The sequence below is a fragment of the Carassius auratus genome, chromosome 6, assembly GCF_003368295.1.
Source record: "Carassius auratus strain Wakin chromosome 6, ASM336829v1, whole genome shotgun sequence".
Classification (NCBI taxonomy): domain Eukaryota; kingdom Metazoa; phylum Chordata; class Actinopteri; order Cypriniformes; family Cyprinidae; genus Carassius; species Carassius auratus.
Window position 1 is genome coordinate 4,576,286 of NC_039248.1, and position 23,250 is coordinate 4,599,535.

The following is a 23,250-nucleotide window of genomic DNA, read 5'->3' on the forward strand; positions in this document are numbered from 1 at the left end:
TGGGTGACCATGGAGCCCAGGAACAAACATATCTGTTCCCAGACTGTTCCCATGACAATAAATGCACATGAAACATGCAATCAAGTCAGACTGTGGAGGCTGGAGCCTTTGTTTAATTGTTACTAGCAGTTATAACCTGTGTTATGTATTCTGAAGTTCATAGACTTGCATATCCCATAACAAAGGATTGATGATGTGAAATGAACAAAAGGACGCTTTATAAGTTCAGTATCATTTTAATTTTAATATGCTTTTTGAAGGCTTCTTGACAGGGTGTTTCTTACAGAGAACTGCATGTTAAGACAGAGTATCCTAAGCTACCAAAATGAACTTTCTGTTGAAATATAGATTTCATGTGCAACATCTGAGTTTTAAATTTCAGAACCTTGACCATTCAGATGGAGTCACTTTCAACATTCACACAGTTTTCATTCAGGTGAATAGAGACTAGACCTCTTGCAGCTGTTTGCTCAAAGGCCTGATAAATATTTCTTTATTCAAAACGATTCAAATATAGAGCTTACCAGGCAAGAATATTATAGCTCTGATGTAAACAGGTCAGAGAGAGAGATTTACATACACACCGACAATGCCAGAGTTGACAATACATAAGAGTTCACAAAATAGCAATTAAATTACTCTACTTGGGAGATTCTACACTGTTTTGGCAAAAGCAGATTCCCTGTATATTTGATAACAGATTAAGCATTGAAACGGCCCGATTTTGTAGCATTTCAACCAGGTGCTAAATGTGCTGAATACTGAATATTAGTCACTGTCATTTCTCAATGATGCAGTGCCATTATTTATCCTGATATAATTAACAAAGAAACAGAGATTAACATAGAAAACTGAATTTTAAAAATATTAAAAAGAGACGTTAGCGTACATATTACTACATATAACCAGATGCGGGTGCAGCTGAGCACAATTTTGCCTTTAAAATACAAAATTCACTGGTGGAGTGATACTGTTCTCTCTCAGTAAAGTATGTGAATAAATCTCGCTCAGTTCATTCAGTGTTTCCACCCTATCAGTGCATCACAAGCTATCAAATAATCTATATTTTTGACATGATTTCCTATTTTAAATATTAGTAAGATCATGAAAACGAGATATGTTCGATCTTCTCCAGTTATTTAAGAATTAAGCTTTTGTGCACCCGTCTAAAAGGAACTATAAAACATTCATGCAACCATGACAATTGTTTAAAGATTTGAAAATACATTGAAAAATGTGTTTCAAGCAAACTGTTGCTCATACAGTACAACTTAGTGGTTTGTCCCATTGCATAATTTTCAGAATCTTTGGTGGCAGATACCCGAAGACCTTTATAACAGAACAAAGAAAAACATAAATATTGTGTAGTTTATTGAGATGAACCCCTCACATGCGGTGCAGTGCTAGAAACCCTATCTAGGAAACAACATTGTGTCGAAGGGGCTCTACATGTACAGGAGACTCTAGAGATAATAAAACCAGTTAAAGATTCATTTGTCCCTGATTTTTAAGTCAACATTAAATGTAGTTTGCACTTAGCACTTTTTTTTCCTGAAATATGTTATATTTCTGAATAAAACAGTATATATTGTATACTGGACTTCAGGACTTGATTGGTTTGAGAGATACTGACAGTGATTTGTGACGTCAGCAGACTATGCAGGAAGACAAACTTTTTGCCCACCAGATATTTTACCTTTAGTACAAAAAGTGTATTCTATTTATACTTTGTGTGAAGAGCATCTGTCACTCTTTGCACTTGTATGCAATATGCTATTTGTTTCTATTCATACTTGTGGAAACAGCATCTAACACATTTATTTTACAAGCACTGAAGAATTGTGCATAATAATTCCATGTTGACAACAGAGTAAAAGACTTCACTCAAATACGTTGTTTTATGTGTGTCATATCAGATTAGGGCAAAAAAACTGATGCTTTATATCTTCCCAAAATGGCCCATTGACAAAAAACAATCAAATCGGCCCCAGTCTGAATTGTGTTCATGGCCATGTTCACACTGTAAAGCTTCAGGTGTGACAACCCAACAAAATACTGGACTGAATCCCCTAAATTGTAAATTGATGCGTGTACTTGACAAAGTGCAACGACTGACACCACGGTAATCTTAAAGTTTTAGAGTCTTGCGTGTTTGGTATCCACTATTTTTTATTAAAGTAATACTACAGCAACCAAATACTCATTGCATTCAACAATTGTAACAAAATCACTGTTGACAGAGGCGTTGTTTATTTTTCAAAGTCTGCTTCACAAAGAATGATCTTGCAGTGTTGCCATGTCCACTTATTAGCAGCATATTTGGGATATTGTGGCCTAGTGGTTAGAGTTTGACTCCTAACCCTAGGATTGTGGGTTTGAATCTCAGGCTGGCAACACCATGACTTAGGTGCCCTTGAGCAAGGCACTGAACCCCCAACTGCTCCTTGGGCACTGCAGTATTAAATATCTGCCCATTGCTCCGGGTGTGTGTTCACGGTGAGTGTGTGTTCACTGCTGTGTGTGTGCACTTTGGATGGGTTAACTGCAGAGCATGAATTCTGAGTATGGGTCACCATACTCGGCTGAATGTCACATCACTATTTGGGCTTCACAGAAAAACCCGCTCAATGCTACTCAAAACTAGCCCATTCGCTTTTCACGGGGGCACCACTGCTTATGGTTTCGCTCATAAAGCGATCCAGTTTATGCAGGTGCAGGTTGTAATATTTGGTTTTATTTTCAAAATAAATCATTTGGATTTTTTTTTCTTGTTTGCTGTTTTTTCTAGCAAGACCTGGCAACATATGCAAATCAAGGCTCTTGGCGTATCTCCTTCCCTGTGACTTTCTTGCACTGTGCATAAAGCAGACAACATATCTAGTTTAAATACATCATTAACATCTAGTTGTTCTCTTCAGTTGTATACAAACTGCGAAGAAGTTTTGTACATGTGGTTGTCACTCCTGAAAATAACTGAACTGTGTGGACAGATCAGGATTAGGCATTAAAGGATGAACTGACAAGTGAGTTTGACTGCAGTGTGTACATGGCCCATACTACTCCATGAAGTTGTGTAAAACATGCTGCTGCAAATATCATCTAATACCTTTTAATGTTTATTCTTACCCCAAATGACCACAGTATATTGAATAGAGCTTCTTCTTTTTACTTTTTGCTTGAGAAGCCCTTGTTTTTTGAAGATGTTTTATAAAAAATGTTATCACAGTAAAGTGGTGAGGACACAAAGTATAAGAGTAGTTGATTCTGAGAGGGCTGTTCCGCTCACAGTTTCTGGGTGAAGTTTTCAGGGAAGACTCCTTTAGCTAGGAGGTTTTTATTCTGAAGCCAGTGTGACTCTTTTACGCCCATTACCCAGCCTTCATCCTGCGCACACAAACAAAAAGACGATGAGTCATTGTCCCATTGTATGTGAGTGTGTATGCAAATCTAAACACGGGAGCCATGACTGACCTGTTCATCTGGGTTGGCAAAGGGAAGCACAAGCACAATGTCACCAGCCTTCAGATCAAGTTCATCGCTGTCTGTTGCTCCGTAGTCATGCATCACTTTCACCTACCAAAAATCATGTTAGTGAATTCTCTCTCTTTGTCTCTCTCTATGTATATATCTCTCTAAAAGCTCTGTGTTTGTTTGTTTGTGTGTGTGTGTGTGTGTGTGTGTGTGTATCTATATTTTCTAATCATCAAATAATGAAAAAAATATTACATTTATATTTGGTCATTTGGCAGACACTTTTATCCAAATATTGTTAATTGTATAATAAATGAAAAAAGAAAACAAATAGACAGAATAAAAAAGTATAGAGAAGCTAGTGTTAATTTTTCTTTTAAAGAAAACAAGCCGTTTGTATTATATTCATATATTATAATATCAATAAGATATATTATATTAAGCAGAACTTGCTTTTTATTTTTTACCAGTAATAAGAAACGTTTCTTGAGCACCAAATCAGCATATAAGAATGATTTCTGAAGATCATGTGACACTGAAGACTGGAATAATATGCTGAAAATTCAGCTTTGCCAAATTAGGAATAAAATTATTAACATTAAAATAGAGAAATCATTATTATAAATTGTATGTGTGTGTCTGTGTGTTAGTGCTGTCAAATCGATTAATCGCAATTAATCGCATCCAAAATAAAAGTTTGTGTTTAAATCATAAGTCATAAGTAATATAAGGGTATATTTGTAGCATTAGCCAACAATACATTGTTGTGGGTCAAAATTATAGATTTTTTTAATGCCAAAAATCATTAGGATATTAAGTAAAGATCATGTTCCATGAGGAAATGTTTTAAATTTCCTACCGTAAATATATTAAAACTTCAAAGTTCATTTGGACAATTTTATTTTAAAGGCGACTTTCTCAATATTCAGATTTTTTTTCACCCTCAGATTCCAGATTTTCAAATATTTGTATCTCGGCCAAATATTGTTCTATCCTAATAAACCATTAATGAATGGAAAGATTATTTACTCAGCTTTCAGATGTTCTATAAATCTAATTTTTAAAAACTTACACTTAAAACTGGTCCAAGGTCAAATATGTGTAGTCTGTGTATATTTGTTATATGAATATATAAATGCAATACAATATATGCAATATTTATATAAGATTTATATTATACATAAATAGTAATATATACTACATATATTTCTTAAATATACACGTGTGTATTTATATATATACACAGTACACACACAGATCTTCTGCAAACACAAACTTTTATTTTTGTATGTGATTAATTACAAATTAATCAATCTGACATATATAAAGGTTGCATTTATTTGGTCAAAATACAGTAAAATACAGTGATAATATAATATAATATAATATAATATAATATAATATAATATAATATAATATAATATAATATAATATAATATAATAAATACCACCATTGTAAAGATTTGGGATCTTGGGTTTTCAGTGCATCTCACCTTATAGAGAACAGATGGAGGAAGCTCTGCATCTGATGAGCCATTTGTCACTGTTGGCGCTTCATTCTAAACACAAAGAATAAAGAGAAACACCTTAATTACACCTGATCAACTCAACAGAATAAAACAAACCTTCTATATATAGAAATGAATACCAAAACGGACATTTAGCCTGACCACAGTGGAAACCTGACACACCCACAGAACAACAGGATCTACTTCTGAGCCATCCTAACGCCATCACATTACTCCACAATACAACCTAAATGATTCTTGTTCCTCTTACACTTTGAAGCTCCTCCCACTGAGGCAGCTCTGACTCCGCCTCCCAAGCCTGAGCCGCACCACTGCCCCAGTTAGAATCTGCACTACCTGGGACCCTTCCTCGCCCCAGTGCTCCACACCATGGTCCTCCCAGCCTGACTGCGCAGACACACTGTCCTGCTCATCCCAGCGGGCAGCTTCATACAGCTGTACAGCAGAAGCGACCTCATCACCCACTGAGGAGCCTCATACGGCTGCTGGCTGTACGTGTGTGTGGCAGCTTCTTCATTCGAGTCCCACTGCTGGGAGGGGTCTACAGCAGGGGTCTGATCAGGATGGGTCGCCAGGATTGTTTGTTGGATTTTGGGAGGTAAAATAGATGGCAAAAGGCGCAAATAATTCACAAAAAAAAATGAATAAATGAAGGAAAAGGTGAAGAAGAGATGTGAATTACAGTTCATTCTAAACCCCCAAAATGGTTATTTTAGTATTATTTGTAGTTTTTTTTTTATTAATATTTTGAATTAACCTTTATTGTAAGACTTTCAATTTTAGTTAAATTTAAAAAATATTTGTTGTCTTTATTCATTTTTATTTATTTAATTTATTACTAATTAGGTTTCATTTATTTTTATTTCAGTTTTAGTTTTAACTTAATTTTCAGTTTTACCTTGACCTTGACCAAAAAGCGAGTGAAATCTTTTATTATATAATTCACCAGCTAGCAAGATTGACAAACACAAACCTAAATAGAGGTGCACGTAAACCCCTGAGCTAAGCAAACTGTGCATAGTATTTTTTCTTGTCTACATTAAGATATAACTTTGTTCTTGTGTGTTTTCAGCTCACAAATCAACTGACCTGACTTAACATACTGTGACTATTAAAACTACTGGATGTGGGTTAACTTCTGCTGAATGTCTGTTTGTTTGTTTGTGTGTGCTTTTCTTTCTAATTTGTCATTTCAAAGACTGTAGAAGAATTTCATCCAAAAGCCCCATCAAGTGTATTTCGGGCTCTTTGAGTGCAACCCTCTGCCATGATCAATCAGACCACAAGAGGTCAAGAGAGACCTGATCCATCACAGCACAAGGTCTTCTTACCTCCCATGAAGCCTTCTTCCATGAGGCAGCACAAATATAATAATACAATAATAAGAATGCAAAGTACGTCTATCACCATGACATTAGGAAGAGAGCTCTCATAAACCCCAGTGACCGGAGCTTATAATATCAGTTTTATTACAGCAAGCATGAGAGGAAAGCATTCGTTAAAGGTGAAGTGGAAACTGGAACACCATGTACAGGAGTAAGGAGGAAATTAATATACAGTAATATTCACAATGAATAAGCGCAGAAGAGATGTAATGATGTAATTCAGTGGAGTGAATATAATCATGGTAAAATGTGTCATACAGAGCTGGGAGTATAATACAATTAGTAGCTGAGAGCAAAGTAAAATTTGCCTAAATATTTTTATACACTACCATTCAAATGTCTGGGGTTTGAACGTTTTTGTTCTTTTGTGCTCACCAAGTCTGCCTTTTTTATTTATATAAAGAAATACAGTATAACCTTAACATTTTGAATACTATTATTATTTTAAACAACTATTTTCTGTGAATATATTTTAAATGTAATTTATTCCTGTGATGCAAAGCTGAATTTTCAGCATCATTACTTCAGTGTCACGTGATCCTTCAGAAATCATTCTAATATGCTGATTTGCTGCTCAAGAAACATTTCTCATTTTTATCTATGTTGTCCTGCATAATATTTTTTTTGGAAACTGTGACATTTTTCAGGAATCTATGAACAAAGATTTCAAAAGCATCATTGCTCAATAAAATAATTGATTTTGTTTAAATAAATCATACTGACCCCAAACTTTTGAATAGTAGTGTATGTTTTATTCATTTATGTTTTGTATTATTTATTTTTGTCTGTCCCTGGAATTTTTGTTTTTTGGAACTAGTAGGAATCAAGTTCACATGCATAACATGCGAGCAGCTAATGTGTTGCATGCTGAACCAAAGTGGCATTTCATTTCCCCAAAACTTAAAGGGGAAACATGCAGAGATTTCAGTCCACTTCAAAATTCAAGAGGCCGAGCTGTTGCAAGCATCTTAGATGACAGCATGTGCTGAATTCAGAACTGCATACTAGCGTACTACTCTTACTACTTTTACTAAATATTTCCATAGCAGAAATAGTAAGAGCAATGGTTGCATGACTGTGAACCGTGACCTTTACCCTTTGCCATCCTGACCCTTCCTGTCCTCTGACCCACAGCCGGTGAGCTGGAGCAGTGCTGAATGCTTGCCAAGCATCTAGATCTAAATCCAGCACACTGCACACTGCTGGACCATTACACTGCTGTGCACAGCACAAAACACCAGCTTTACTTCAGCAGTGAAGGTATTCAGTGGAATCACTGGTTTACAGCAACAGAAGATGGTAATGCAGACAAACTCAAAAACCAGTGATACTTCAGTTAATGATAAGGTGACAAGTCACTTTTAGGGTGAAAATGGAGGTTGTATGTGCAAATTAAGGATGGAGAGGATTTATAAATGACACGAAGATGAAGCCAGGAAGAGAGTGCTTATATAAGCAGGGGAGGGAGTCATTTGACCTCTGACCTGTGGCTGGGTGGAACTGTTAATGTCAGGCACCACTGCATCTTCAAGCGGGTTAATGGTGTTGTCCTGATTCACCTCCTGAGATGAAGCCGGCCTGGGCGGCTGTGACACCGGCGGTCCTTCTCTGGACTGCCACACCAACACACACATGCAGATACACACAAGCAGAAGGAAAATACATAACACACTGAGGGTTAAAACACCCAATCAGAAGTACTTATTGTTAGCTTGTATGTGTGTAACATGCTTTGAGTTTGCTTAAACTCGATTGTAAGGCAGTTATTGTTGTTATTGTTAACTACAACTAAAATTTAAACCCCATTGCAATGTATGATGTATAAATGTATAAAAAAGGGCTTGGTTTTATTTCTGCTTCTTTAGTTTCATACAGTAGTAAGACATTATAAACAAACAAACAAACACATAAGTATAACATAGAGCACATAATATCATCAGCTCTCTCACAGTACCTTTGCTGGTGATTTAGGGGGGTCTGACGCTGACTCTGAGAGGTTGTGATTGGCTGCTTCTTCACTGCATGAAAAACATAAATAAATACTCCAATTGGCATTACACGTTCATGAGTGTCTTAACTGAAATAGATCACTAGGTGGAAGCAGAGATCAGTGTTACTACTGCAGGCAGATCGGTGCTCTGGTTGAAATCAATACCATGCACAATTAATGCATTTCACAGACATTCCAGACATGCAGTCCTGTTTTTTGTGTGAGCATGTACACACAGCCCCATGCAAGCAGTACTTTTCAATAACAAACAAGTGTTAGTGCTTTTTTAATAATTCAGCCGTGATTTGCACCAAAAATTCTATTTTTTGTTTTATTTTACAAATGGAGGAAAAACATACGCTTCAAGAAAAAAACTAATGTTTCTCTGACATTTCTTCAGAAGAAGGCCTGAGAGCCAAAACATTGGTTTTTCTTCCATGTAAAAAATAAATCAGCTGGATTTCTCAAATCATTAAAAAGATTTACACACCAAAACAAGACATTATATGAGACGAGAGAGCATGGTGTAAATAATCTTGTTGAAGCGGATCTTTAATGCAATTAATGTTGCATAAACACACATAAAAAAGAGGAGCTGTTACCTCTTCCCAGTGTTTGCTGTCGGGACACTTTTTCTGTGGATTATTTTGGGGAGCGTTGGTTTAATTTACAAGGAAAACAAGAAGTCGCACATCTGTGTGCTAAACTACAGGAAAGCAGAAGTGTCTATACAGACAGGAAATTTCCCAAGATAAAAGCACTCACTTGGCTAGACGCTGCTCTTCCAGTTTGGTCATAATATCACTCAGATTGTGGTTCAGCTGTGTGTGAAAGAACGCAACATACCCTGGTAACCAACAACAATAATCGCATTTATTCCTTGTTAATAAGTCTCTTATCATTGGCTCACTTTGCCCATGTCTCTGTGAAATTTTTCCTCCAGGCCGGCAACGCTCTGGAATGTGTTAACATAGATGCCAACACGACTGCAGAGAGAAAGAGAAAACGACAAATTAACATCTGTTATGTACTTGTCAAGATGTGAATGTATCATTATGCACGTCTCATGATTCAAATAAAGCAGCTGTTTTTTCTGTGGAACACAAAATAAGAATATTTGTACTACTTTTCATTATGATCTCTCAAGCTAAACAAAGGACAAATAAAAATGTAAAAGTATCATAAAAACAGGACTCATGTTATATTGCATGTCTTAAGCCAATAGAGGTCAACAGTTTGGGTCAATAAGACCCTATTTATTGAAAAAAAGTACACTTTTAATTAGCAAGAATGCATTAAATAAAAATGTGACAGTAAAGACATCATTAAAAAATAAATGACAAAACAGTTAATTCAAAATGTAAAAATATTTCACAATATAGTTTTTTTTTACTCTTTTTAATCAATTAAAGGTAGCTTAGTGTGAGGAACAGAAATTTAGGACAAAAAATTAAGTTTGTAGCTTGTCAGATGTGATCACTTCAAATTGTTATTACATAGAAAAGAGATGTGTGCAAATATTACAAAATTATCCCTTTGTGTTCCACAGAAAAAAATAAATCAGAACAGCAGCACACAAAGTTTAGAAAAATGTGATAGTTATTCATTTTTAGGTGAACTATTCCTATAAGATGAATAAGAAAGATAAACAGAGATCATGTCGGGGTGAATAGCTGGTTATTACCTGTCCCACAGGGTGGGAAGTTCCTCCTGGAGATCATAATTGATCTCCTCAAATACCTTCTGAGCTCTGCCTAACTCTTCCTCAGCCTAAACACACACACACACACCAACACACATGGTCATTAGACTAAACCCACTGTAATTTATGAAAATACATATACAAAGACTGTGCATGAATAGACTGTGGACAAATGATCTGATTCCTTTCTACTGGAACCTGCAGAAAGAATTTAAAACAAACATCAAACATTTACTCACCGCATGTCATTTCAAACTGTATTACTTTACTTTGTACTGTATAACAAAAACACTTGTGTACTACAATATAACCAAAGTCCTTTAATTAATGACACTGTTGTCTTCTGTAAAGTTGCTTATCGTAGGTCTAGGTGAATTGTAGGTGAGAAAAATACATTTTTTTAGAGAACTATACTACTGTTTAGGGTCATAATTGTATTCAGCTAAGATTCATTAAATCAATTTGAAGTGAAAAGTGAAGACTGCAAAATAAATGCTGTTTTTTTAAACTTTCTATTCATCAATGAAGGAACATGAGGAAGCCACGCTGTGAGTGGGTGTGGTCAGTGAGTGGGTGGGTGGGGTTATGCAGATTAAGGGAGGGTTTACAGGCTGAGTGACAGATGAGTCACCTGGCTTCTCGAGAGGTTAGTTTGAGCAATTTGGTGTGCTGTGATTATTCCCTGAGCCCAGCCGGGAGCAGCCTTCTCCACCAGAGCCAGAGGCTAGACGTGCAGCAAGAGACGGTGACAAACACACTCGAGTGCTGGAGTTAGCTCACACAAATCTCATCAAGCAAGATAACAACTCATGCAAATGCACTAATGTACATACACTAACTCAAGCATATAAACTGAATGCAATACATCAATTACGTATTGTTATAGGGATAAGTTGGTTAGTTAACAAGAAAAAAAAGCCAGACAGTACAGCATACATTAATAAGCTGGAACGAGCATCCGGTACCTTGGCAATTTTGGCCTCATCCTTTTTCTTGCTTTTCTGTATAGATGCAAAATGATGTCTGGCACTGTCAAAATCTACCAGCTTCCTCTCGCGCTTAGCGATGCGAGCCTGCAACGGGAGAAAGAGTCACAAGTCCATCTAACACAGCAGTAACTAACTATGGTAAATAGTCAATGGCTTTAAAATAGTTCCCAGTGTGTTGTTATAAGGTTGTGAGTGTTGCTAGAGGGTTCTTGCTATGTAATGCATCTTCATGCCGGTATCTACATACAGCCAGAACCATACTTCAGTGTAAAGCCCTATTTGAGCAATAATAAATACATTTGCATGGAACATCGTTGATACACCATGATGCTACAATTAGAGTTGGGTACCGAAAACCGGTGCCAATATGGCACCAGTACCTATGCAACCGGTATGTACTAGAACCGAATCAGAACGCAAATGTCGGTGCCTCAATTCGGTCCCGCTTAATGCCTGAGCGAATGACTGAAATATTTGTCCTGGTTCTCTGAAATGGACGTTAGAAGAATGGGCGTCCCTAGGCCATTTTTTGTTTATCGATAGATTAGGGTTAGGATTATAATATCGGTGTTATTTTTATGAATACATTTTACAATACTTCGGTAAACAAACCTGCCTGGTTTAAAACATCTAGAGCTAATATTTAACTAATGATGAAAGCGCAATTTGCAGAGAGGTATTTCAGTTGTGCACGGTAGACTGTCTGACTTAAAGGAACAGTTCACCCAAAAAATTAATTTGTGTCATCGTTTACACACCCACAAGTTGTCCCAAATCTGTAATAATTTCTTTCTTCTGTTGAACATAAAAGAAAATACTTTAAACAATGTGGGTAACCAAACAGTTTCTGGTCCCCAAAGACTCTGATAGTATTTTTTTTAACCTTACTACGGAAGTTACAACCATCAGCTGTTTAGTTGAGACACATTCAAAGTATCTTTCTTTGTGTTCAGCAGAAGAAAAAACTGTATGCAGGTTTAGAACAACCAAATTAGAATTTATTTTGTGTGAACCACACCTTTGAAGTGACAAACACATCCGTTCTTCTAAAGGTAAAGGAGATACAGAGATACAGTAGAATGTGTAACTCCGGAAATGAGAGCATCCGAGGAGCATGTGAATGCTATGTTTATTTGGGTTGGGGGGGGGCTCTTTTTTTTTTTTTTTTTGAGTATCGATTCAGGCACCATTTCGGCACTGGTACCATTTTAAATGTATGGATTTGGCACCGGTATCATAAAAAAGCCCAATCAATACCCAACCCTAGCTACAACTGAGCTGTTTATGTGGTCAGTCATATTATTGTCAACTATAAACATGTCTCTTATTGATTTGATTGCTTGTATTTAATTTAATGACAGGACAATAATTTATGATTTTGTTATTTAAATATTTTTGATGAAGTGTTTTAAAAATAGGATAATCGATGCATTATAGATTAAATGGCTTTCTGTCTTGCATTTTACCTTTCAAATTATAAATTATTTAAAAAAATGTGGAAATTAGCAAAAATAAGTTAACGCAAACTCTTATTTACCAATCAGCCAATAGCTGTTTTTAAACTCATTATCAACCAAAAAAAGAAAAATAATAATCTTATTGGTGCATCCCTAATAATGACCCATTTGAAAAAGTATACATGATTTTGTTATCTTTTTTTTAACAGCTCCTATTTTATTTAGTGGAACTGTGATGAAATAAAATCCTTGAAGACATTTTCCAGCATTTCAGTAATAAAAGTGTCCATATTTAAAATGCATGCACATTACCACAAAGCACAACCATTACTGTACGGTGCTTGGCAGCGATCAAAAGACATTTACAAAACCACTTTTCGTCTGATCCCTTCTTGCAAACACAGAGATGTGGATTCACACTGCAATTAAATTACCACACAACCTTGGTGTTTGTCAAAAAAACAGTAGGTAATTGAGCTGGGAATTTTTACATGGGGGAAAAAACAGACATACTGAAATTGGACAGCAATAAAATCACTGAATAGTTCCTGTAAATGTTAAAATGCTTGCATGCACCACTTATTAAAGAAGAAACAAACCCTTATGTCTGGAAACTGAGCCAAATATGTGTCCATGGAAAGGAGGGCACTGTCCACAAGCTTCTGTTGGAAATCTTGCCACAGGAGGTCAGTGTCCTATAAAACAAATATAATCAGACATGTACAGCAAGACACATACTCTCACGCTCTCTCACACACACACACACACACACTGACAAACCACTGAGAACAAAAGTCTAAATATACACATGTACAGAACGATTCTAAAACAGAGTTCACTGCAGTAGCACTACTCTAGCATCATCAGCAGCAGCTCTAGAGTACACCGTCATGTTTACCTCCAGTTATTATCCATTTCTTTCTCTATCATCTCCTTTACTCACAGAGGGATGGGTGAGTGGAAGAAACCAAAGAAATGTAGAAAACACAATCAATTTGCAGATTTTTTATTTTACTAACCTTCAGGTCATCCAAGAAGTAGATGAGTTTGTTTCTTTATTGATACAGATTTGGAGAAATTTAGTATTACATCATTTTTGCAACAATGGATGGTCTGCAGTGAATGGGTGCCATCAGAATGAGAGTCCATACAGCTGATAAAATAAAAATAAACATAATAATCCACACTTTTGTTTAGTTTTTATCAGCTGTTTGAACTACATCTTAGACAGCCTGACTGAGGGTGACTAAATTTTTTTATATTTTCATTTGTGGGATTCAGAATGAAACTATACACTTCAGTTTGGGGTTGGTTAGAGTTGTAAAAATGTTTTTGACATCTCTTATGTTCACCAAGGAAAACTATAATATTGTGAAATATTATTAGAATCTAAAATAACTGTGTGACGAGAGGGGCGGGGCCGAGGGCCGTGGGAATGGTGTCACCAGTGTAGAACGAGAGACGACCAGGCCTGATTTTATTTGGTGTTTTGTTTCTGTTTGTGCACGACATTCATTCTCATGGGGCTGTCACGCTCTTTTGTGTTCATTTTATTATTAAAGTTTTAGTTGAAATAGTTATTTATTTTTATAGTAATAGTAATAATTTTATATTTTAATATGTTTTAAAATGTAATTCAATCCTGTGATGGTAAAGCTGAATTTTCAGCATCATTCCTTCAGTCTTCGTTGGCACATGTTCCTTCAGAAATCATTCTAATATGCTGATTTGTTGCTCAATAATTCTTTTATTTGGATCAGTTTTACTGCATGATATATTTGTGGAAACTGTGATAATTATTTTCTCTCACATAAAAAAAAAAAAACTGCCCCTAAACTTTTGACCGGTAGAGTATAGGCCCATTCAAATGCTGGCAGATTTTGGTATGTTAGCACATCTGGGATAAGTATGAGACTTGATTAAATTGAATCTAGTCTCCTGTGATCATTAACATTTTCCTCAGGCTCTTCTGAAACTCTACAAGGGACACATTTAAGGTTACTGTGGCCCTTTTGAATAGTATGTGAGAAACAAGAGGCTTAAGAAGAAACAACTGGCATATTAAAGAGATTTTCCTTTCCGGTGAGATTTTTCACACTGAACACACTAATGTCACACAATCCAGACAGAGTGTTTTGCTCTGCCAGTGTCATCCTTACACACCTCTGCGATGGAGTCCACCTCCTCTTTGCCAAACCACTCGGGGTCGTACATTTCTGCCAGACAGTCCTGTAGACGCTTTGAACACTCGTGCATGGCTGTGGAAACCAAAAAAACAACAAAAAAAAACAGGTCAGCTAAGAGCCAGTCACATTGAAACAGACGACTGCTCAATCACTCAACCGAACACACATCTTTCAGAGAAGTGAGAACTGCTGTGGGCACTGGGGAGGAAGCTGAGGCCACGGGGTTGTGCATTAGGGCAGCACACAAGAGTCTGCTGTAAAAGGCTGTCTGCTTACTTTACATTTCTTTAATCTACTACCACTACCAATGGTTAAAGTGGTAGTTCATCCGTAAATGAAAATGCTTCCTTTAAGATTTGGAATATATTGTACAGACTGCTTTTTTTGGAGCTTGGTAGATCAAGTGTGCCAACATTATGACTTTCTTTCTTCTACGGAACATAAAAAATATATTTTGAATAATGTCTGCGTTTTTGTTCACACAGTGAAAGTCAATGGTTACCAAAATATATTCTTTTGGGTTCCACAGTAGACTGAAAGTCACACAGGTTTGGAACAACATGAGGGTGAGCAAATGTTAATTAAACCCTCTGTGATCTCTTTTATCGTAATATATACACAGACACACAATTAAGAGTCTTACTTTTCACTGCTGCCATATATGCCTTCAAGTCTTTCTGCAATTTGGTGCCATCAGCCTGCAGATATAGATCAGAGAAAAGAAACCACCACTAGATATTTAAGAACTACGATGAGGGTTTGAGGTCAAATGTCAAGGCATGGTGTATATTAAGGAGGGGGTCAGAGAGGGTGAAGGTTTAAGGCTCTTACCAGCTGCTTGTTGAATTTGGCCACTTCCTCCTCAAATGCTGTGTCTTTTGTTTCATCCGCCTTTCCCAACTTCTGCAACACCTTTCGGAGAGCAACACAACACAGGCGACATCATACAAACACATGGTACACAACTTCTGCTTTACTGGTTTGTAGGCCAGCCTTTGTGTTTGTGGGGACCAAGGCGGGAATTTATAAATATCATAATCTGACAACACCAAATGTAGCAAGTGATTTTTCTAAGTGAGTGAAAGTGCTAAAACAAATCACATTCTACGTCATTTGAATTCATGTAAAGAAACAACAAATGAAGAACTATGCATTAAGGTGAGTAGAAAGTTTAATGTATTTTGTGAAAAGACTGGTTTAGTTGCATCATGCCCCTCAAATCAGCACATTAATATTGAATTTATCACATAAAGATTACCCAAGACGTGTCACCTGTTTAGTTTTGAAAAATGCTGCAGGAAGCCCCGCCTTCTGAACGAAAGGCCTACAGTCAATGTGTCCTAAACAGATTATCTGTGCTATGTGTATATACATTTCTGTCAAACTAATGAAACTGTTTATTGTGATTAATTAACAGTAATAATAAACAATCAAATTATTATTTATTATTATTATTATTATTATACATTGGTGTCAGGTTTAACCTAACCTAATCATATAATTGTGATGAAATCATCGGCATGACATTAGTGTTTTAATAACTTCTTCAGCTGCTTTTTTTAGGACATAGACTTTTTGATTCACAATTTGTTAATGCATTTTCATCTTAAACAAATTAAAAGTGCAGTCTTAAGACCATAGATGTTTATGTGGGTCTTAAAAAGGTGGCAAGAAAAAGGGTCTTAGATCCCCGGCCTCCACAAACGGTGCTTTCAGTATCAGTTCCATGTTTTTCTTCCCCATGAAGAACGCTGACATGCTGTAACTGTTCATAAGAAATGAAACTTATTCATGGAGGCTTACAATGAGTTCCCCGAGAGTGTCATTGACTGCACTTCACTTTCTTGCCATGCACACATACAAACACTTGCCAAAAGTTCAAAGCACAATGTCCTTTCATTGCATAGGAATTTCCATTATACAAGACATAACTATTTCCTAGCATATTTAATTACGCACATTTCCTTTCGTTCAGATTGCCCTACTTCCTGTCCAACATGTCTGAGGTAGTGCTTGAATCCGGTTCTATTTATTCAGAGGTCATTTCCTTTTCCTTCTGCTCCCCCATATCAACTCCTGGCAGCACATAAAACATGCCATGCCATCTGTGATCCAAAGAGATTGGTCTCCGTCAGCCTGACATGAACAACAGAATAGCACATCCTATGACGTCTGCTTCATAATGTCAAAAGATCCAAGATGAAAGGATGCAATTTCTCACATTTTTCTTTTTTGAAATGCTTTCTAAAAAGTTTAATATGCAAAGACAATTATAAGTACGCCATCTGAATGCTAATATACTTAAGAGTTAAAGGCAGTGTCAGCTGTGCTCTTCTTGAAGAATGTGTATTACTGCACAGGGAGTGTTAGAAAGCTGATCCTGAATGCATTGCAGCAGGACCCCTCCCTCGAGCCCCCTGACATCTTAAAATACAGCGGCCTGGATCTGTGTCATGATGACCTGTGCTCCCTGTGCAGTAGAGCAGATCTGGGATGAAGGCATTCTCTCTGACTCAGAGGTCTTCCAGGAACACTGGATATGACTGTACTCACTGAGCTAGTGGTCGAACGGCATGGATCTTTCAATAGCTGACGAGATCTCTAGAGAGCAAGTGCTTGGTGAATGGTATGATAAAATAATACAGAATTTATAAGATAGAAGATGATATGTCACTCACTGCATACTTAAAATTATCTTGAAATTTTCTGAAATAGAGCAATATCCATTTATATGACTGTCAGTAAATTGTGTTAATACGGAGTCTTGTTTAGGAGTCAAGCAGACATGGTATAATAACTTAATCAGGCTGATTAGTGTATCAGTTTTTTGGTCTGTATCTTCTTGTCTTGTAAGCTAATGGCAATATGCTACAATTGGAAAACTATTGGAAAACTGCAACTTCATCCAAACACAGCATTGATAGGAAGATCGCATGATTAATTTCATGCATCTAAATTAACTAATTTATTCTTTTGAGAGAAGGAAACAATTTTTTTTCAAATATCCAAATTACTTGAGCACGTCCACATGCATTTTTCATCATACTGCACTTCAGGAAATTATTATAATGCAGCCAGAGATAAATTATGAGAAACATAAATGATTAGTTCACCTCCAGGGTCCGGAGTTTTTTTATTCATTTGTCACGTAATAGACGCACAATGAAAATCGTTGATTAATGACCCATCACAAGCACGAAGGGTTATAAAAGCACCACAAATTATATGTTCTTAAGGAAGTTCTTTTCCAAGAGCACTTAATAAATTTATAACCATAAACAAAGGCATTTCCTATGAAAATTACAAAAACATCCTGACTTTCTCACCTTTTGTTCAGTTATACTTCTGCTCTGGCTTCTGTACTGTTCTGATTTACAATAGAAACTAAGTATTGGAGAACAGCTAATTTATCATCCTGTATGTTTCCTCTATTGGAAGCTGGCTTGCATAATGTGTCCGTGTCCAAAAAATTCCTTAAATTACAGTCTGTTCGTATGGCTTTAGACTAATATAGTAAGTCATATGAACTGATTTTTTTGTCTGTATATGAGCAGCAGGAACATTTTCCAAGTTGTCTCCTTTTGTGTTTCACAGATAAAAAGTCATCCGGGTTTTGAATGACATGATTTTTCATTTACAGGAAAACTATTTATGAGTCAGCATGTTTAATTAATACAGCTCTGATCACACCAGTGCCAAACATTTGTCCGGCAGCTGAGAGATTCCTAAGTGTGTGTGAGCAAAACATTCAAGCAACCGAGAGAAAAGTTTATACTAACTGATGCAGTTATCCATATTAATACACCCTCAAGATCTGACACCATACAAATGCACATTCATTTTCTCTTTCCTCTACAACAGCATACACTTTTATTGATTTATATAAAGAATATTTAGCTTCAAAATGCCCCGAAAGGTTTTGTCAGCCTGAGCTATATTTCTGGGACAAATCTGTCTAAAGTAAACACACATCCACACTTCTGCTGTAAATGGAGCCTTAACTAATATCTTAAAGGAGCTTATAATGAGAGAAATTTAGCAGTAGCCTGTATGTGCTTGTGCAAATTTATGACCGCATTCTCTCAAGTATAAACCAAATGTCATTGCATCTGTATTTTATAAAGGCCCTTGGTCTTTAATTCTGGTCGATGGGTGCTGGTGTTCAGTTACAGCCCCCAAAATACCCCAGACCACAGCCGTTGGCATTCACACACACCACAAGGGGTTTCTGGGGATTAGCTCACAGCTACAGCCTGACTGCTATTCATAGCCCAATGCACACACTGCTCTGTTGCTCTATGAGGACAGACAGGTGTGTGGGTGGAGTGCGGAAGAGGGGTGTGGCTCATCCTTGAGCTTTTGATTGACAGGTCACCTGCCCAATCAGAGCAGAGGTCAGTGGAAGGCTGAGGAAACTTCCTTTGGGTTTCTAATCTAAAAAAAACGGGGTGGACGTAACTTTGCACCCATCTCTTGTCTTCCAGCGCTTGGACACTTCTGGAATGTTTCTACACAAAAAATACAAATAAAAAAGGATGGGTGACCTGCCATAAAACGACAGACAGGTGGATGTGGGAGAAGCGAAGAGTGAGAAAAGACAGAGGAGATGTTGGCCATTTGCCACTAGAGGATCATGGTTAAGTCTCCTCTACCTGGACGAATTTCAGGGGGGAAGAAGAGACTGCGATCTTACCTCAAAGCAATCATGCTGATGGCCAGCGTATCACTTAGAAGGAGTGTACACACACACACACACGATTACACACACACAGATTCTTTTAGAGTGAGTTTTTACGCTCTGAAGAGGCAGAGACAGCTGTTGTACACTAAATGCAACTAAAAAAAGATCTGACAAATAATATTTAGGCCCACTGAAAAGCCTACAGACAAAAGCAATCTGTCCAATAAAAGTATTAAATGGATAGTTCATGCAAAGATTCAAATTCTGTCATAATTAAAGCAACATAAACAGTAGTCAGTACTCAAACCTAAGTCTTCTGAAGATAGATACTAGCTAACTCTTCATGCTGAACAGAGCAGAATTTAAGTTGTAATTCCCTGTAAATGTAAATCTTACTCACACTATTACATTCCTGAAAAAAAAATCTATCAGGTTTTACACAAAAATATCAATGAGCATAATTTCATACTTTATTGATTGTTACAGATAGTGTTTTTTAAATGCAGCACTTGATGATGATGTTGAGAATGATGAGAAACCTCCGAATTACACACATGAGTCTAGCATGCAGGATAGAATAGCCCCTGGCCTACAGGAAGACGAACACAAAAGCAGACAATGGTCCTAAATAACCTCTTAACTCTCTTTGTTAACATTTAAATGATTACAAAGTTATGTGATTGGTTTATAGGGACAGGAAATGATAAAACTTATCTTTCCTAGAAATCTCCTATCCAAGATGTCTAAGCTTCTTATGAAATAATAAAAGTACAAAACTATATTTAGCATGAAACAAGCTAAAACAAAAATGATCAGTATTCTAAAAGACTAAAATGTACTGATTTCTGATGTTCCTGTACTGATTCTAGTGCTAGTTCAGATTGTTAACTCATTGAAATGGTGTGCAAGTGTCAGAACCCTAAAATAAACCTAGACATTGGGCTGAATTTATCAAGTATTTCTTATAGCCCTGTACTACTCAAATCAAAAGCATGTCACTTTTGCTCTGTGCAAGGCTCTGGTGTCCAGCTGTGCGGTCTGGGAGGTCGTGTAGCGTGGAAATGACACTTCCTGTGTACCTCCTGCTTTCAGCTGGGGGTTGTTTGTGTTGATGCACCAATCATACCCTGAGATCTAAACTGTGCCACAACATCGCCATTTCCAAACTGCTCCATATGTTCCTGAGAGCCAGTGATTCACTTTGTTGTTTGTGAATATCTCTGATTCCATTCTGTTTAAGTCCTAGTGTATCTTAAAGAGAACATTCTGAGCTTTTCTGTGTTACAAAATGTTACAGGAGAGAGCGAGACTAGTTGGGGCATGAGGATGGTGTTGTAAGGGTTGAGTAATTATGAAGCGACAGAAATGTATGTTTTCTCTAGCAGTGGGTTTTAAAAATCCAAACTCCTTAAACAAGTGAACACCGCAAAAAAAAAAAAACAAGAAAAACAAAACAAAACATCACATTCAGACAAGTGCCAACTATATAATGAGGGTAGATTATACATTTTTTTGTAATAAATCAGCGAGGGGCAAGTTGTCACAATTTTAATTTTGTCTGTTTCATTAGTTTTTTTCAGAATAATTTTACTGTTTACATATAGTGGAGCCTATGTGAAGAGAAAGCTTTATTTATTTATTACTTTAAATTTCATATTTTAAAAAGGTGTTGATCTCAGATCAGTGTTAATAGCAGCTCCCTAATGTGACAACTTACCCCATTTGACAACATGCCCATAAACTTTACATTTTTAACTTTAAATTGAACTTGAGTATTTTTGATTTATTTTTACTTGAGAAATGACAGTGGAAATTCTATTTATGTATTTTTTTTTTTATTTTTTTTTTGTACTCAAGTCTTTAAGGTATGTGCCTGACTTTCAAAATAAATTAAACTTTACCTGGCAAATATTTAGTGGAGTACAAAATTATGACAAATAGCCCCCAATCTCCACTACTATATAATATAATATAACATAAAATAACCAATGGTTGATTCATTTGAAAGAAAAACTCAAATGTCAAAAGAGCTTGGGTCACAAACAGCTGCTCTTTAAAGCACTTCATCTCAAATGACCCCATGAGTTTCAAACATAACTTTAACAGGAACTGCTCCTGGAATGAGAAACAAATCCATCTTTTCTACGCAAGAGAGGATGATGACATACACGTTTAATATGAAGTGTTAGTTTTACAGTCTCTTCCTACAGTAAACACAAGAGTCCGATTATTTGACACTTAGAAAAACAGCTATTTAGCAGGCCGCAGTTGAATGTACAAACTAAATAACAACAACAAACTATAAAACTGTTACAAATACACAGAGAGTAGAGGAAAGCACGCGTACCTTCTCTTGTGCTCGAGTTATCCTCTTCTGTACATTACTGGCCAGTTTCCCGGCGTTGACTCCTTTCCCTACCTCTGCCATGTTTGAGCTTCAAGTTTCCAAAGTGAATAAATAAATAAAGGAACCGTTATGAATGAAGTAAAGCGCTGTGAGACTGGCAGGAGACACCGAAGAGCAGTAACGTGTGGGGAAATACCGTCGGATCAACAGGAGGTCGGTGGGTGAACCCTCTTAAAGAGACAGTGCGCGACTTCAGAGTCCTAAATGTGGACACGGAGAGTTATTATTGGACTAAACTCCTTCCAAACTACGCCATCAAAAATTTTAACTTAAAACTCTCAAAGAATATATGGTCAAAAGGGTTCCGTTATTTGCCTCTGGTGACAAGCGATTGGAAAACGATAGAGAGAGAGAAAGAAAGACAGAGATGGATTACATTTTCACTCCTTGTTATAGACGCTCTCTTAAAGGCACAGGTAAACACGATCAAGTTATTATAAGCATTTTTTTTTTCTTTGAAAAAGTTGAGAGAAAAATAGTGGGGGGAAAAGTAACATAAGTAAATATATAAATAAAAATATGATTAAACAAAATAGATAATAATATACAGAATAAAAAAATACGTTTTTTTTTTCAAATAAAGACATGAATAAAAATGGATTTAAATAATATGTCTAACAGTGCAAAACTACATGCAGAAGTAAAAAAATGTTTTTTTTTTTTTCACTTTATAAATTAGCTCTTTATACATGAAAATATACAGTTACTTTTTTTTATTTTAGGATGGTGAGCCCCTGCAACAGCATTATTATTTTGGGGGGTCTGTGGCATCTGAATTCAAAACCCCTGCATTACAAAACAAATAAGCTAGTTACATTTACCATTGTTCTGCAAATTTCCTCAGGTGAAATTCAGTAATTTCAATAAGATCCAATGCAACCAGGATTTTTCCGTTCCAGAAGTTAGTCACTGCAGTGACATGCTAAATGGCATTTACATTTATTTATTTAGCAGATGCTTTTAACCCATTAAGTGGTCAATTATTATATAACATAAGAGGTCTATTGTGAAAAGTCAATAATATTAAAGCTGTCACAATATAATTCTATAAAGCTATGACTATAGTCATAATTCTTAACCTAATGCTTTAGTCTCTTGAGAATCTGAAAGATGAGTCTAGCCTAAATGCCATGTTCATTAGTAAGAGGAGAGTTTATCTATTCAGTGGGGTCATATATCACATGTTTGGTGGGATTCCTGTTACATTAAACCCATCTGACCCTCTTGCACACTGTACTGACCGTTTTCTGCCAGCAGGGAACAATTAAATGACCAGTGAGTGTTTTTAAACCAGTTTTTATTACAACAGATAAAGAGGAAAAAATCAGCTTAGACAGCAGCGTCTTCCAATATTGTCTTGGACAAATGGGGGATTTGGAGTCAAAAAGGCTGAGGACCATTGACACGGACAAAACATCAAACAGATGACAAAAATAATTAATAAAATTGTCAT

At 36.4% G+C, this 23,250-nt stretch overlaps 1 protein-coding gene across 3 annotated transcripts; it reads right to left on the reverse strand.

The window, feature by feature from the left end:
• Window positions 1–220: 220 nt before the first annotated feature.
• Window positions 221–22,143, reverse strand: LOC113091425 (myc box-dependent-interacting protein 1-like). 3 transcript variants are annotated; one of them, XM_026256948.1, is made up of 15 exons: window positions 21,738–22,142; window positions 15,541–15,621; window positions 15,353–15,407; window positions 14,687–14,781; window positions 13,123–13,218; window positions 11,043–11,150; window positions 10,060–10,145; window positions 9,286–9,361; window positions 9,141–9,196; window positions 8,978–9,010; window positions 8,340–8,403; window positions 7,870–7,998; window positions 4,965–5,030; window positions 3,472–3,573; window positions 221–3,384 (listed from the first exon to the last, which is right to left on the reverse strand). In XM_026256948.1, exons 1-15 carry the CDS (start codon window positions 21,816–21,818, stop codon window positions 3,283–3,285), a joined length of 1,230 nt encoding a protein of 409 aa, XP_026112733.1. In that variant the 5' UTR covers window positions 21,819–22,142; the 3' UTR covers window positions 221–3,282. The 3 variants fall into 3 exon arrangements, with proteins under 3 accessions (XP_026112733.1, XP_026112741.1, XP_026112749.1); XM_026256956.1 differs by lacking the exon at window positions 8,978–9,010 and having other exon boundaries at window positions 21,738–22,143; XM_026256964.1 differs by lacking the exon at window positions 7,870–7,998.
• Window positions 22,144–23,250: the final 1,107 nt, after the last annotated feature.

Bases quoted from the DNA above. Each gene is read 5' to 3' on its own strand.
- LOC113091425 (XM_026256948.1), bottom strand. From the start codon at position 21,818: ATGGCAGAGGTAGGGAAAGGAGTCAACGCCGGGAAACTGGCCAGTAAT. The intron at 14,782-15,352 runs GTAAGACTCTTA...TGGTTTCCACAG, and splicing joins ATATATGGCAGCAGTGAAAA to CCATGCACGAGTGTTCAAAG. The intron at 3,385-3,471 runs GTCAGTCATGGC...TTGTGTGCGCAG, and splicing joins TTGCCAACCCAGATGAACAG to GATGAAGGCTGGGTAATGGG.